At 33.5% G+C, this 14,002-nt stretch overlaps 2 protein-coding genes across 2 annotated transcripts in view; both read left to right on the top strand.

Annotated features, from left to right (window-relative positions):
• The first annotated feature begins 2,989 nt into the window (after nt 1–2,989).
• LOC134854475 (ADP-ribosylation factor-like protein 13B) overlaps nt 2,990–14,002 on the top strand; it is a 169,303-nt gene continuing 158,290 nt past the window's right edge. The window contains exon 1 of the mRNA XM_063870736.1: nt 2,990–3,000. The gene's annotated coding sequence lies outside the window, so the exon portion shown is untranslated. The remainder of the gene's footprint in view (nt 3,001–14,002) is intronic.
• LOC134854129 (gamma-glutamyl hydrolase A-like) lies at nt 9,860–13,752 on the top strand. Its single transcript, XM_063870248.1, has 5 exons — nt 9,860–10,177; nt 10,736–11,128; nt 12,241–12,439; nt 12,597–12,900; nt 13,341–13,752. The coding sequence occupies exons 2-5, from the start codon at nt 10,940–10,942 to the stop codon at nt 13,609–13,611; spliced, it is 963 nt and encodes a 320-aa protein (XP_063726318.1). The 5' UTR covers nt 9,860–10,177; nt 10,736–10,939; the 3' UTR covers nt 13,612–13,752.

The following is a 14,002-nucleotide window of genomic DNA, read 5'->3' as shown; positions in this document are numbered from 1 at the left end:
ACCTTGTGCATTTTTATGAGAGTTTGCTGTAAACATAATTGGTTTACGTGGCTTTTGATTAAAAACCATTTCGTATGGTGACATTCCTAGAGTTGTCGTAATTTGTGAAATATATGCTAAGGGAAATAATTTTACATTTGCTGACCATTCTGTGTATCTTGTATCATTTCCATTTATGATACATCTACGATATTCTTGTAGTGAACGGTTCATACCTTCAACTAAACCGTTTGTCCAAGGTGCATGAGATGTACGCGGTTTGTGTCTGATGTTATATAAGTGACATAGTGTGATGATTTCATTATTTATGAATTCCGTACCGTTGTCTGTAACTAAGATTTCGGGTAATCCGAATTTAGCTATCCACTGTTCATAAAGTGTTGTGTAAGCATAATAAGCGTTACAATGTGGTACTGGGTTGAGTGCTACATAATGTGTAAATGCATCAACAATTACCATAATGTAGGAGTTTCCTTCAGAGGATGGTGAAATTGGTCCTTTTGTATCGAATGAAATACGATGGTTAAAATATAAACTTTGTCCTTTAAAATCTTGTTTTTGTGCTATTTGTTTTTGATTTGGATAAGGTTTATTTAGCTGACATACTATACAATCATTGCATAGTACCTTTATCCATATTGGTGCATTTGGGAAATAAACATTTTGTGTAAAATTTGAATATGTTTTCTCTGATCCAGAGTGTCCTTTAGTGTTTTGTGTATGTGAAATGTTAAAAGCTATTAGAATCATACTTAAAGGGAGACAGGGAACTGTAGAGTCATTTAATTGATATTCTAGAAGGTCTGTGTTTTCATTAATTGTTGTATTAATAAATTTTCGGAAATATCGGAGGAATGTATTATTTCCTAAAATTCTGGTATCTGCCTTTACGGGCTTAGTTTTGTATTTGTGCCATGATTTTAGTTGTCTAATTACTGGGTCAAGTTTTTGATATTGTTTCAAGATTTCAATTGTAATTTTATCTGTTGGAGGGAGAAAAATATTTTCTATTTCTAATTGAGATAGGGGAATTGTGTCAAGTGGGTCATGGAGGTCAAAGATTTGATTTATTGTGTATTTTGAATCATTTGTTTGTGGTCCTGATAAATTTATTTTATCAGTTAAATTTTCTTTTTCAATTAACCGAAAAAGGTCTTTTTTATGCGAGTGGTGTTTTATTCGTTTTTTTTGGGTGTTAATTTTTATCCAATGTGAGTATGGAATTAGTTTGAAAGTTGATGTTCCTAGTAGATCAACTTCGTAGTGATTATTTTGGCAATCTAAGTAAAGTGGGAAATGTTGTAGGTTATTTATTTGTGATTGTTCAATGTCAGTTTTTACTGCATATTTGCATTCTAGTCGGGGTGATGTTTCGTCTTTTGCAAGGTAAAATTTCATATTTTTGGGTATTTCAACTGTAGTTTTTCGTGTAAGTAATTCAGGTGGTGTATGTCGACTTAATGTATCTGGTAATGCAAGATTCTTTCCTGCTGTCCAAACTATATGTAAGTTTGGAAATTTCATTAGAATTAATTGAAATCTATAAACTCGGTGATTGGGATTTGACTTTTTTGTAAAGAGAAAAATGATTGGTTTATGATCTGTGAATAGAACTGTTGGATGTTTTGATCCAAGTATCAGAAATTCATATTCTGTAAGTGTATAAATTATAGCGGTACATTCTCTCATTAGAGTTGAGAGTCGTAGCTCTGCTTGAGTGAATAATCGGGAATTTGCTGATATAAGGTTCATTTTATTTGTACCACTGTGTGATTGTAGTAATGCTGCGCCCATGCCAAAATTTGAAGCATCGCACATTGCATAGAATGGTTGACTTGGATCTGGAATTGTGTTTGAAATTTGTTCAGTTAGAACTTGTTTAATTTCTTCAAATCGTGTTTGATGTTCAGTGGTCCATTCAAAATTATTTTGTTGTCTGAGGATATTATAGAACGGTCTTAAATATAATTGCATTTTATAAACGTACTTGCTTAAGAAATTTAACATTCCAAGGAATTCTTGGATTTTCTTTTTGTTTGTTGGTGGTTGGAGTTTTTGAATAGCATCAATGCGTGATTTTAATGGAGTGATTGTGTTTCTTTCTATATTATGTCCTAAAAATTTAACTCGTGTTAAAAAGAAGTGTGATTTATCGGTGGCGGCCTTCAGATTTTCGTTCTGAAGTATTTTATGATAGTGTTCTAAAACTGTAAACATTTCTTCTTTTGTCTGTGATTGCATAAAAACATCGTCTAAATAGGTGATTGCGTTTTTCCTGAGTATTAGTGGTCTAAAAATTTTGCTCATAAAAGCTGAAAATGCTGCTGGTTCTATGAAAATTCTATAGAATAGGCGGTTGAATTCATATTGTTGATTTCCAATAACAAATTGTGTTAAACGTCGTGATTGTTCATCTAGTGGCATTTGATTTTATGCACTATTCATATCTGCGGTTGTAAAGTATTTTCCGTTTATTTTTGTTAAAATAACTTGTATTGGTTCAATAGGCCAATTGCATTTCGATTCGTCTATTAGTGAATTGAGGTATCTAGCGTCTAAAACTATTTTTAATGATTCTCCTTTTGCTAGGATGATAACAGGGTTAATAAATGTGTTACCTTTTGGTTGTTCTTCTTTATTTACTGGTGAGATAATTTTGTATTGTTCTAAAATATAAAGTAATCTGTTTACTTTGTCATGTAAATGAATTGGTACTTTACTAGCTCTTTGTTTTTTGAAAACTGCGTCAGGTTTTAACGGGAGATGTAGTGATGAACTGATTTTCCCAACATCAAATTTTGATGTTGCGTAGACTGTTGAATATTTTAATAGTTGTTTTGCTAGTTTGTCAAATTCGATTTGTGTAATTTGTGAGTGTTCAAAGTTAAACATCGTTAAAAATTGTTGTTGTTCTTTTGTGTAATTTGTTATATTGAATGTTGGTTTAAAATATGGTGTTTTTGTGAAGTAATCTGTGTTTTTTTTCATTACTTATTAAATTATTTATGGATAATTCTTCGTCAAGAATTGTGGTTTGGCAAATATCTAATAATTGGTGTATATTATTAACGCGGTAGGCTACTTCATTTATAGGTGAAATTGTAGCATTTGTTTCACAATATCCTAAAAGTCCTAAGGGTAATGTTACTTGATATGGTGTATTGTTATACACGTGTAACGAAAGGACGTCGGAATTCGTGTTTTTCGAATATTTTATGGATGAGATTGTAAATTTGAAAAATTTGTGAATAGGTTTAAATTCGAAGTCTGACATAAAAAGTTGTTGTTTATTTTGACTTTTATTATAATGGTGAACTTGTTTTTTTGAAAAATTATATATATTTCCTGATAGTCGTTTCAGGTGTTTCCGTTGTTGATTGTAAATTTGATGTTTTGGTGTACTACTTCTGTATCGATGTTTAGAATTATTATAATGGTTATTAGTCCTATGTGGTGACTGGGAATAATTTCTATATTGATTATTATAACTTGAATTTCGATTTTGTGAATTATTCCGTGATCTGTTTTGATAATTGTCATTTGATCTGTGATAGTTTGATCTATTATATGAATTATTTCTTGATCCATTGTTCGGGTAATTCTGATTTCGATTGTTCGAATAACTTCTATTTCGTTTATGTGAATAATTTCTATTTCTGTTGTATGATGAGTTTCGTGATTGATTATTGGAATAGTGTTTATTTCTTTGGTTTGATTGGGAACTGGATCTAGAAACAAATTGTTTTGCATTGGAAATTGATCTCGAATAGTTATTTCGACTATTTGATCAATTATAATTATTTTGTGAAGAATTCTGTGTATTTCTTTGTTCTGGTGATCTTGCTCTATAACTTGAGTTATATGGTGATTGATTTCTTGTGTAATTGGTGTTGTTCGGAAGTGGTTTTCCTGAACTGTTGTTACTATATATATTTTTGTTTGGTAGATTTTGATCTTTTTTCAAATATTGATAGAACGATTTATTTGGTTCTTTATGCTTTTGAGGTTTGTTTTGGTTATCTTGTTGTTTTTGTCTTCATTCGGAAATACTGTGTCCGTATCGTCGGCAATAATTTCACCATTTTTTGAAAGATGGTTTGCCTTTAAAATTTGGGTGTTTTTCATAAATATTTAGTATTTCAGTGATTTTTTCAACTAGGTCTGTATCTGATTCCTGTATGTTATTTATATGTGTAGTGTTTGTTTCAATTCGATTAACATATTGTAGTTTTAGATTTTCTGTTTCTTCAAGTTTCATTGTGATTTCCGTTTGCTCTAGTTTGTCTACTAGTTTTCGAAAATCTAAATCTGGCTCTCAAATTGAGGAAGGATGAGATGCTCTCTTTTTTATTGCTATTTTCCTTAATTGAGGTGTTAAGGTCATCATTAAAATTTCTGTCATTTTTGTGTTTTTATAGTCATGTGTATTAAGTGAGTATGCTTTTCGAACTAGTGTTTCGATACGTACAGCTAATTGTTTGATGGTTTCATTTGGTAATCTGCGAATTTCATTACATAAAACTCTTTGGTGTTGTTTATTTCTTTCGGAGTCAAACATTTTTGAAAATTCTTGTGTAAATTTTTTCCAGTCTGATTTTATTTCTATAGGTAATACTGAAAACCATTTTTGAGCTGCGCCATCTAAGGTTGTTTGTATCAATGCTGTGCGTCTATGTATCCAATTTTGATGTAGTGGCGTAATAATTGGTTCAGGTCCTATATTTAAAATTAAATTTGCTGTTACTGCATTTAAATAATCTTCTACAGAATATTCAGGATCTGTTCCTGTAAATACCATCAGTGGTTTATTTTATGTTATTGATGATCCACCCATGAGGTATGGATTCATTGTCATTTGTAGTGATTCTGCGGCATTTGGTATTTGCGAAAAATTTGAAAGTTGATTTTTGTTATTTCGTGTTGCTGAAGATAATATGGAAGTAGTATTTCATTTTGCATTTGAGTTGGTTGATACGAGTGCATAGTCATTGGGTTTTGTGGTTGAATCGGTTGAAAAGATTGTTTATTAGTTGGATTTGGCGTATGTATTGGTTGTTGATTTCGTGTATCTGTTGGGTTTGGAGAAAAAATTCTATTATATGTATGAGGTCATCGCGATCCTTGTGTGCGATATTCTTGGGTATTTGGTGCAAAAGTGTCTGGTTGTAAATAATCATCATCAGATGATAAGTAATCCGTATGATGAGGTGCTTGCTTTTTATTTTTATTTTGTTGAAAGAATGGGTAATTTTCACTATGATCCTGTGGAGGATGTGAATTAGTTCGAAAATTTACTGGGTTGGTTGTTGTCATTGGGTTATCCCAATAGTGAGAACATACATGATTATTATTTTTTCGTGGGGGTAGTTTGTTTTTGACGAATGTGCATAATTATAATTGTGTTCTGCAAAAGTGTTTCTTGTGAACGTTTTTCGTGGTTTTGATGGTACTGTCATGGGTCTATATGTTTGATAATCCACATGTGAATATTTTGGAGCAACCGAAGGTTTAACGGTTGATTGTAAGGTTACTTGTGCCAGTGAAGTATTTGTATTTCTTGGTGTTGTTAAATTTGGATGTATTGGTGAAATACTTTGTTGTGTATTTGTTGTTGTTTGGACAATTTCTTCATTTATGAAGTGTGATGGTGTTTGAATATCTTTTTGTGTAAGATTTCTGGATCCATTAAGGTTTTCATTGTGTATGACGGTCGAATTTAAACTGTTATTTCGTGTATCAGGTAAAAATGTATTGTAGTTTAATGGTGTTGCATCAATGGTTAGTGGTACTACTTTTACATAATCTCTGTGGTAAGATATTGTACTTATTGCTTGACTTGAGATAGATTGTGGGATATTTATAAATGTAGGATGAGACCATTCAGGGTCCCAAACCTAGTCTGATTGTTCTGTAATGGCAGTATCATCATTTGGATTTTGAGGTCTAAAATTTTTTCTTGCTTGTGAAATTAAGTCTAAATTATGTGTGAAATAATCTATTATAAACCATGCCAAAAATTTTTGTAAGTCATGTTTTGTGTGTTGTGAAACATCGTCTTTAGTGAAATTTTCTTTGATTATATGTAGAAAAATTGAAAATCATGTGATTTCATGTCGTACTTTTGTATGTTTGGATGTTTCAGTTGGTGAGATACTTTGAAATTCTGTTTTTTCTAATATAGAGATATAGGTATATATTATTGCAAAAACTTCATTAGTGAATATAGAGTTTGCTCTTTGTGAATTATGATATTGTATGCTTTTGATATATTCTAAGAATACTTTTGAAAATTCTAATTCAAGATCATCTGTTTGAATTACGTATTTACGATGATTCGTATTTGGTGTGCTGAATTCTATGGTGTAGATTCCATATTGTTATGTTAAGTTACATATATCTTTCAAATAATGTTTAATAATTTGTCTTTTGATTTTTACATCTGGGAATTCGGCTTTGCATGGACTGATTCCAAGTTCAAACAAATTTACGAGTAAATTCTTGCAAAAATCATGTTGCCCTCTATTATCCGGTGCATCTATGAGGAAGGGGTAAACCTCTTCGTCATCTGGACTATCGTCACTTTGAGTGTGGCTCATTTTTTCGTTTGATGACTGTTAATATATGACTGTTAATACTGGTTTGTGTTTGTATTGCTTTTTTATTCTTCTTTTTCCTCTTTTTGATGAATTTGAAGTTGTTTCTGAATCGGAAAAATATAATTGATCGTGAATGGGACAATTTTTATCAATTGATTCTTTTAATTTGTAGAGTTCACTTAAATTGCTGGCTTCTGATTCTGAAAATGCGTTTCTATTTTTTGAAAATCTTTTTCGTGTGATTTGTCTTTGTTTGTTTATAATTTTTCTTTTTATTGTTTGTCGTTTTGTTCTAATGTATCCAACTGTTTGTGTATGAGGTGTGATGACAAGATCGTATTTTTTGTTATCTATCTCACAGTTGTGTAAAACGATTGTTTGTTTATTTCCTAGATATTTGAATGACATAAGGTTTAGGATGAGGGATGCAAAAAATTGTTAGGTATTTCTATTTTCTTAGACTGTTAGTCCTTACGATTTTTTGGTTAGCTTATCCTGGGTCTTTTTATATAGGGTTGGAGAGAAAAGTATATCAATTCCGAGGAATGATTTTTTACATTCTCGTGGCTAGTCTAAGCGAAGGTGTTAACTTACTTAATCTTACTTAGGGGTAGTGATTGTGTTCGAGGGTTGGAGAATAGTAAATCGATCCACATGGTTCGGGTATAATTAGAACGCAAGATCAGGTTGATGATCAGGTTTTAAATTTAGTGAAATAGAAAATTTATTGAGATCCAAGGATAAGTCTTGATGATCTAATTTTAAAATTAAGTGAATATAAGTTTAATTTGGTTTAAATTTATTTAAGAAAAAGATTTAGTCTTTTAATGATATTAGTGAGCTTATGATTGCTGTTATGTTTAGGTGATGAAGCTGGGACAACAGATGATTTTATGATTACTTACAATTTATTGTCATGCTACTAATTTTTATTTTCATTTTCAATAAATATTTTTCAAACATGTTTTATATAAAACTGCAGAAATTAAGAAAACGATCTGAGATCTTTTTATCAATCGTTTTTGTATATTAATAATTTTGTTTAGCGCCTGAAATGATCATGAAGATTGACTTCAAAATTTTATGTTTGCAGATGAAAATCTAAATTCATTGCTAATAAGATTCTAAATATAAAAGTTTGTGTTGGCTTTTGCCGTACGATCATAAAACATTTTGGTAGGTTTCTACTTTGTCGTATGTCGTCTCTTGTTCGAGGTCTTCTTCCAATTCCGGGTAGTTCTATTATCGTTCGGAATATCGGCTCTGATCTATTGAGTCGTAGAGACCTTTCGATTAAATTATTATCGTATAACATTTTGAAAATGTTTTGTCTAAATTCTAGTCTATTTTTTGTTAATTCTAAGCTATTAAGGTCTTATTCGAGAGTTATGGTCGCACCAGATGAGTTAAGACCGATGTGGTTAACTCATAGAGTAATTTCGGATAGGGCACACCGTCTGCTCGTCACGCTATCTTATTTTCGGCCGGATAGATTCGTGCAACTTCTTAGTCTAATACCGATCCCAATCTTACTCTTATACTTTCTAGTCTCAGGGTGTTTAACTAGTCTCTGCTAGGCTCAATAGATCTAGGGTATACTGGCTTGTTGCGGCTGCTGAAGTTCTCTGGGAGAGACAACTAATTTCTAAGTTAAATTCAAATCTCTCTGGTGCTGAAATTACAAGTAATTTCAGCACTTACAAATAAGTTGGTTGTTAGTTAGATGGATCATGATCGGTTAATATTAAATACTTTACAGTGGTAAAATATCTAATTTATCCAATCATAAAATATAGTTTAGATCAGGTTCCAGTATTTTGTATAAGCTCAAAAAACATTTAGTTTGACCTTAAGAACTTACAGCACACAAACTTGTTTTGGGATTAATTGATTTTGGACAGCTTGCAAATTTTGCGCATGCAATGAATCACCTGGATTATTTGTTATTTTGGACATTATAAAAAGTATTTGCATTATTGATTTTTTCAATCAATGTAAGCATTCAAAAAGAAACGTGAACTTGTATAGCACGTTGATTCCGTTACATTTTTTGCTGAAGTTGCTTGACTTTTGTTTGTATACAAATCTTCATAAAACCTGATAAGAGTTCTGGAAAGAAAAAAAAATTTTTCAGCCATTTCAAAACTTTTGAAACTACTTTTTAACATATTTAAAAACTCTGGGGTTTTAGTCGGCAAGTATTTTTTTTTTACAGAATGCTCAAAAATAGATAAAATGTTACTGTTTTTTATGTTCAGTTACAGCGGACACTGAAGGATATGCAGCCTGTTTAAAGCGTCGCAAACGTTAAAACAAACTTTCCAATTCTTGAGAACCAACTTTCCGACAAAATTAAATTTGATTGTGAAAAATGTTTCCCTCTGATATTTTGAATTTCTGATCATATAAAAGAAACCAGAAAAAATGATATAAAAAATCAAAGTTCGGAGCAAAAACATTTTTCAAACAGAATCAGATAATGAAGACCTATCAGGCAGCAAGGCTCATAGAAATTTTTTCTAATTCAAACAGTGGCTCACTTGAGCAACCGATCAAAAAACAATATGTGTACCGGAAAAACACATGTTAGTTCCGAATCAACTAAATAATTGTGTCCTAAGTTGTGCAAAAATTTACCCCAGTTTGATTCATTCAAATCGATAAATTTCGATAAAATTTCTGTGTCAAATTTAGCCAGAACATTGAATAGCTTTTGCGTATGTCAAATAATCAGTTCTTGACGTTGATAAACCTTTTTTGCTTTGTTTTGAGACGCTTGAGTCGTGTCTCTTCTCCTAAAGAATAAATTATTTCAAACTTTTTTCAATGAAATTTCTAACTGTTTCACTGTAATGTTCAGATCTTATAATTTAGTTAGAAGTTTTAGAACCTGTTATACATGTAGCTCCTCAAACATTCTTTTTATTTACTTTTTCTGACATCATTTCTTACTTTGATAGAAAAAATATTTTCAGTTTTAAAGTATTCAATTCTGTTTTGGCTGATTACAAACATGAGAATTCAAGTTAGACAACCAGAAAGCCTAATGAAACAAAAAACAATAATAATCAAAAAATAATAATCAAAAAATAATAATAAAAAATAAAATACTTTTTTTATCGCAACTTAACTTCCAAGAAGGTACTATGACGTACGGTGGATATTTTCTGCTCAATTTCTCGTTCTCGCTCGTTGCGGATTCCGCAACACACTGTATGTGTTGACAAATTTGATATGAAATGTTACTTGCCTGTGAACTCCGCAATAATTTGGTTGAGCGGATTTCACTCACAATTTTTGACCTGTTGTATAGACTTGTCTCATGATTTCACTATCATAAACGCCTAAATCTGTGCGCTTTTTATAGAAATCAGCTTGACTTCCTTAAATTAGCTCTCTTAATGTTTAGCCTCTAGTAATGTTTAGGGGGTTCAGGACGCTATCATAAATCAATTCAGTATGAAATCATAAACCATTCGGAATCTTCAAAAGCAAAGTTCGCTCTGTGTCGAGAGAAAATGGTCAAACATTTTCCTTTGTTCGGTTTAATTTACATGGAGGAGTAGAGAAATAGTTAAATGGTTAATTCTATTAATTGTTTTGTAATAACTATTTAAAATCAGCTATAAATATATTTTTATAGTTTTTCATCTAATTCGATAACCTGGCACTACCTTAATAAAAAGCACAAAAATTTAAAAACAAGCTCATATAAATTTTCGATTTCTTTACAATAAATTTAATTCGGTTACTCTGATTGGATCATTTTGTCCGTCTTTACCGGCTATCTTTGCTGTATTATCAAAATTAGGCAAAATATTAAAATTTAAAGTTGATAACAATCCCTATTTCTATCCCAGTTTTTTTCCAAAAAAAAGTGATGAAGTTATTTGTTTGTGAAAAATTAGAAAAAATTATGGGTATTATAAAGGAACTGACAAGATTTATTGCCTGAACCACAAAGCCAATTAACACCATTTTGAAGTTGAATTTACTGTTTGTAGATAAATAAACGCCCATAAATACCCCTGAGGGTAATTCAACTAGCAGTTGCATAGTTTATTTAATCTACCGCTTGGTGATAAGTGATTGCATTCAAACTTTATTAGACAAACAAACTCATCATTTTGACAAAATAGGTGATCATTTTTCAAATTGAACTCACTGACTTTTTACTGAAATTACAAATTGAGTTTACAATGTTCAAATATCCGGCCTAATTGAACTCGCATTACTGAACTTCATTTATTACTTTGGTAAACATTTATTTTCAAAAAGTAACTTAAAGTCGAGTTAGTTTGATAATACTCTACTTTGAATAGCGATTTTTGAAATTTGGGGTTATGATTATTTTCATTCTTTGGTTAGCTGTGGCATGCGTAACTTCAGTACGCCCTCTCGCGGCTGAATGTGAAAACGACCTGCCCGTCATTGGAATCTTGTCACAAGCTCTTAATGAAGACGGGTATCCTGATTCGGCCAACTATATTGCATCTAGCTATGTCAAGTTTGTCGAGATGTTCGCGGCACAGGTAGCGATTAATTTAAGCTTAGCTATGAGTACTAGCAAGTTTAAAGAACAATAAAACAAGCGACCCCTTGTCCAAATCCCTCATTCCGGTTTTGGGTGCCAAATAGACTGTGCAAAAGGACCAAGTTAACATTCTCCCCCTAAACACGTTTAGGGGGAGGATGTTAGCTTGGTTCTAAGCTGGGAACTTTCCGCCAATCAGAATCGAGCGTCTTACATGCAGTGCTACACAAATTTAATTGAAATTCAGCGCTGGGTTGGAGGATCTCAACTTGGGGTCTAGGACAACAAGCCGACGGAACTTCAAGCCGAAAGGACTTCAGGCCGAAAATTAAACTTTACAAGCACCTCAGATCATTATTTTTTCATCTGTAAAACGTTGCTTGTCAAAACCGCTTTTCTATTATGTGCAGCTTCTTAAAAAACCTTTTCAAAAGATTTCTGAAAACTTTATCAATAATGAAAAAATTGCTTATCATACAATTTCCATATATGGGAATTGTATGATGAGTGTTTTTTTCAAAAAACAAAAACCTCAATTTTTTCATCACCCGACTGTTTTATTAGAATCAAACAGCCGCAGAAATTAGTTTAAACCTTTCTTCTACCATTTTTCAAAATTGTATGAAAATTGTATGACAAGCATTTTTTCCATACACTTGCTGTATGGAATTGTATGATAAGCATTTTCGGTGTATGGAGGTCAACCCGGGAGACCTTAAGAAAAGACTGCAGAACCAAAACATTTTCGAAATGTGAAATTGATTTTGAGTCAACCAGCTTGGAGGCCTCACCTGGAGGTTAACTAAGTAAAAATGAACGAGAGCTCAGTTGATCATGATGAGACCATTAAGCTACGGCTATCCTGCTAGCGCTCGCCTTAGAACGTGCGATTTGAAGCCACAGCCATGATTGATGGGCACCATCGCTACCGGATACGCCACAACGCCAAATGAATGAGAAGTTTTCAAACCTGCATAAGTTTTTCTGTAAATAGCAGAAATCTGAAGTGCCATAACAAAAGGTCAAATTGTAAAGTTAGAAAAAAGTAAAGTTAGAACATGACAAGAGAGATAGCTAACAAATAGTGCAATTAGTTTTTGGTGGTTCTAGGTGGTTCCAATTCTGCCCAACCGCACTGCAGATTATTATGACTACCTCCTCGAGAGACTGAATGGGATATTGTTACCTGGGGGAGATGTGTCCTTATACAATGGCAGCTACCATGACTTCGCCCTTAGAGCCATGAACTACTCGGAGACTGTGTTTAACGAGAACGGGGAGATATTTCCCATACTTGGCATCTGTCTAGGTGAGGTATAATTACCATGCTTGTCATCTTATCCCAAGTTCTGTGAAAACAATCTTGCCAAGGTCTTTGGGTTCATTTATAATTGCTGAGATTCGTTTACTCAAAACAATTTTACCAGCAGTTTGGTCTTACCTTGATGAAACTTCTGTTATTTCAGGTTTCGAAGAACTGGTCACTTTGGGAGCCGGCCAGAAAGTGATGAGTCATACCGACAGTAGCAAACTTCTCTCTCCTATCGAGATCTCCTCGTACGGACTCCTCAACAGTCGACTGCTCCAGTGGGCGCCTGGATGGCTCATTGAAACGATGGAAAGTAAGCCGATAGCCCCTAACTTCCATGACTTCAGTCTGCTAAGTGAGACGTATTGGGCCAATGAGGAGCTGCAAGAGGCGTTTGAAGTTGTGGCTTATGGGAAAGACAGAGCGGGATTGAAGTTTGTGTCTCTAGTGGAAGGAAAGAAGTGAGTTTTATTGCTAAGTGTCAGTATAGAAGTCAGCGGTTTTGTCGAACTTTTGTTGGCTCAGCCATTTTGATGAAAGCGATTTTTTTCGGCACGCGCTGTCACTCAATTTTAGGAGCTATCATATGTAAGCGCCAAAGGCGCCCTTCTTTTTTTTAAAGATTTGGGTTTACGCTTTTGTTTTTAAAATATTAATTCTTTTGGGAAGAGTATTTGGGAAGGGTATCATTTTTCCAGCTAAATTTTTGAATGCTTTTTGAGTGCCAAGTAAGAAATGCTTTTTGCGCGGAAAACTTGAAAAAAATTTTACTGAAATTTCTACTTATAAATAAAAATCAAAAGGCGTAGCTTATTGACTGTCACACTCAATCTGAAAATACTGATTATATAACTGGACGATGATTTCGTTTTGAACTGCCCGCCTTGTTTTTTATTTTCAGCCTTCCCTTCATCGGCTACCAGTTTCACCCCGAGAAGAACCTGTTCGAGTGGGCACCCGACTATTCCTCGGCCCTCGCTCACAACTTCGACGGAGCCTCTGTCTCACAATACCTTGGGGACTACTTTGTCCAGCAGTCCAGACGCAGCTGTCAGCAGTTCGACTCCCAGCAGGACCTGGATCAAGTGCTCATCTACAATTACAACCAAACTTACTCGCAAAATCTTTTCTCGGATTTCCATTTCACTCAAATGTACATTTTTGATAAATAAACAATTATGGTGATTAAAGTGTCTGAATTAGTAGGCTGATACGCCGTTAGCTCTACAGGGGATGAGGGTTGTTCCGTGGTCGTGCTGCAGGTTACATTTAACACTGGGGGGTTTCGGCATATTCATAAGACCAACCATGATTTTTTACTCCACTATATTGAAATCAGGGGCGGATTTAGGGGAAGGGGGCGGGGGGAGGGGGGGGGGGGTTGGCGGACGCCCCCCCCCCCCCCCTCAGGGATTCGACCCCCTGCCGACCCAAAGGGTCCCCCCTTTGGTACTTTTTAAGAAATCCATTTTTTGCCGACCGACCCTAAAATTTTTCTAAAGGCGCCTTCGGCGCCAATATATACTAAAATTGAGGGGGAGTGCGCGCCAAAAAAACGCGATT

This window comes from Symsagittifera roscoffensis, chromosome 9 (assembly GCF_963678635.1).
Source record: "Symsagittifera roscoffensis chromosome 9, txSymRosc1.1, whole genome shotgun sequence".
Classification (NCBI taxonomy): domain Eukaryota; kingdom Metazoa; phylum Xenacoelomorpha; order Acoela; family Convolutidae; genus Symsagittifera; species Symsagittifera roscoffensis.
Note: the sequence above shows the minus strand (reverse complement) of the source record. Positions and strands in the feature narration are given on the sequence as shown.

Coding starts and splice junctions, on each gene's coding strand:
- LOC134854129 (XM_063870248.1), top strand. CDS start 10,940: ATGATTATTTTCATTCTTTGGTTAGCTGTGGCATGCGTAACTTCAGTA. Junction 12,440..12,596: donor CATACTTGGCATCTGTCTAG/GTGAGGTATAAT, acceptor CTGTTATTTCAG/GTTTCGAAGAACTGGTCACT. Junction 12,901..13,340: donor TCTCTAGTGGAAGGAAAGAA/GTGAGTTTTATT, acceptor TTTTATTTTCAG/CCTTCCCTTCATCGGCTACC.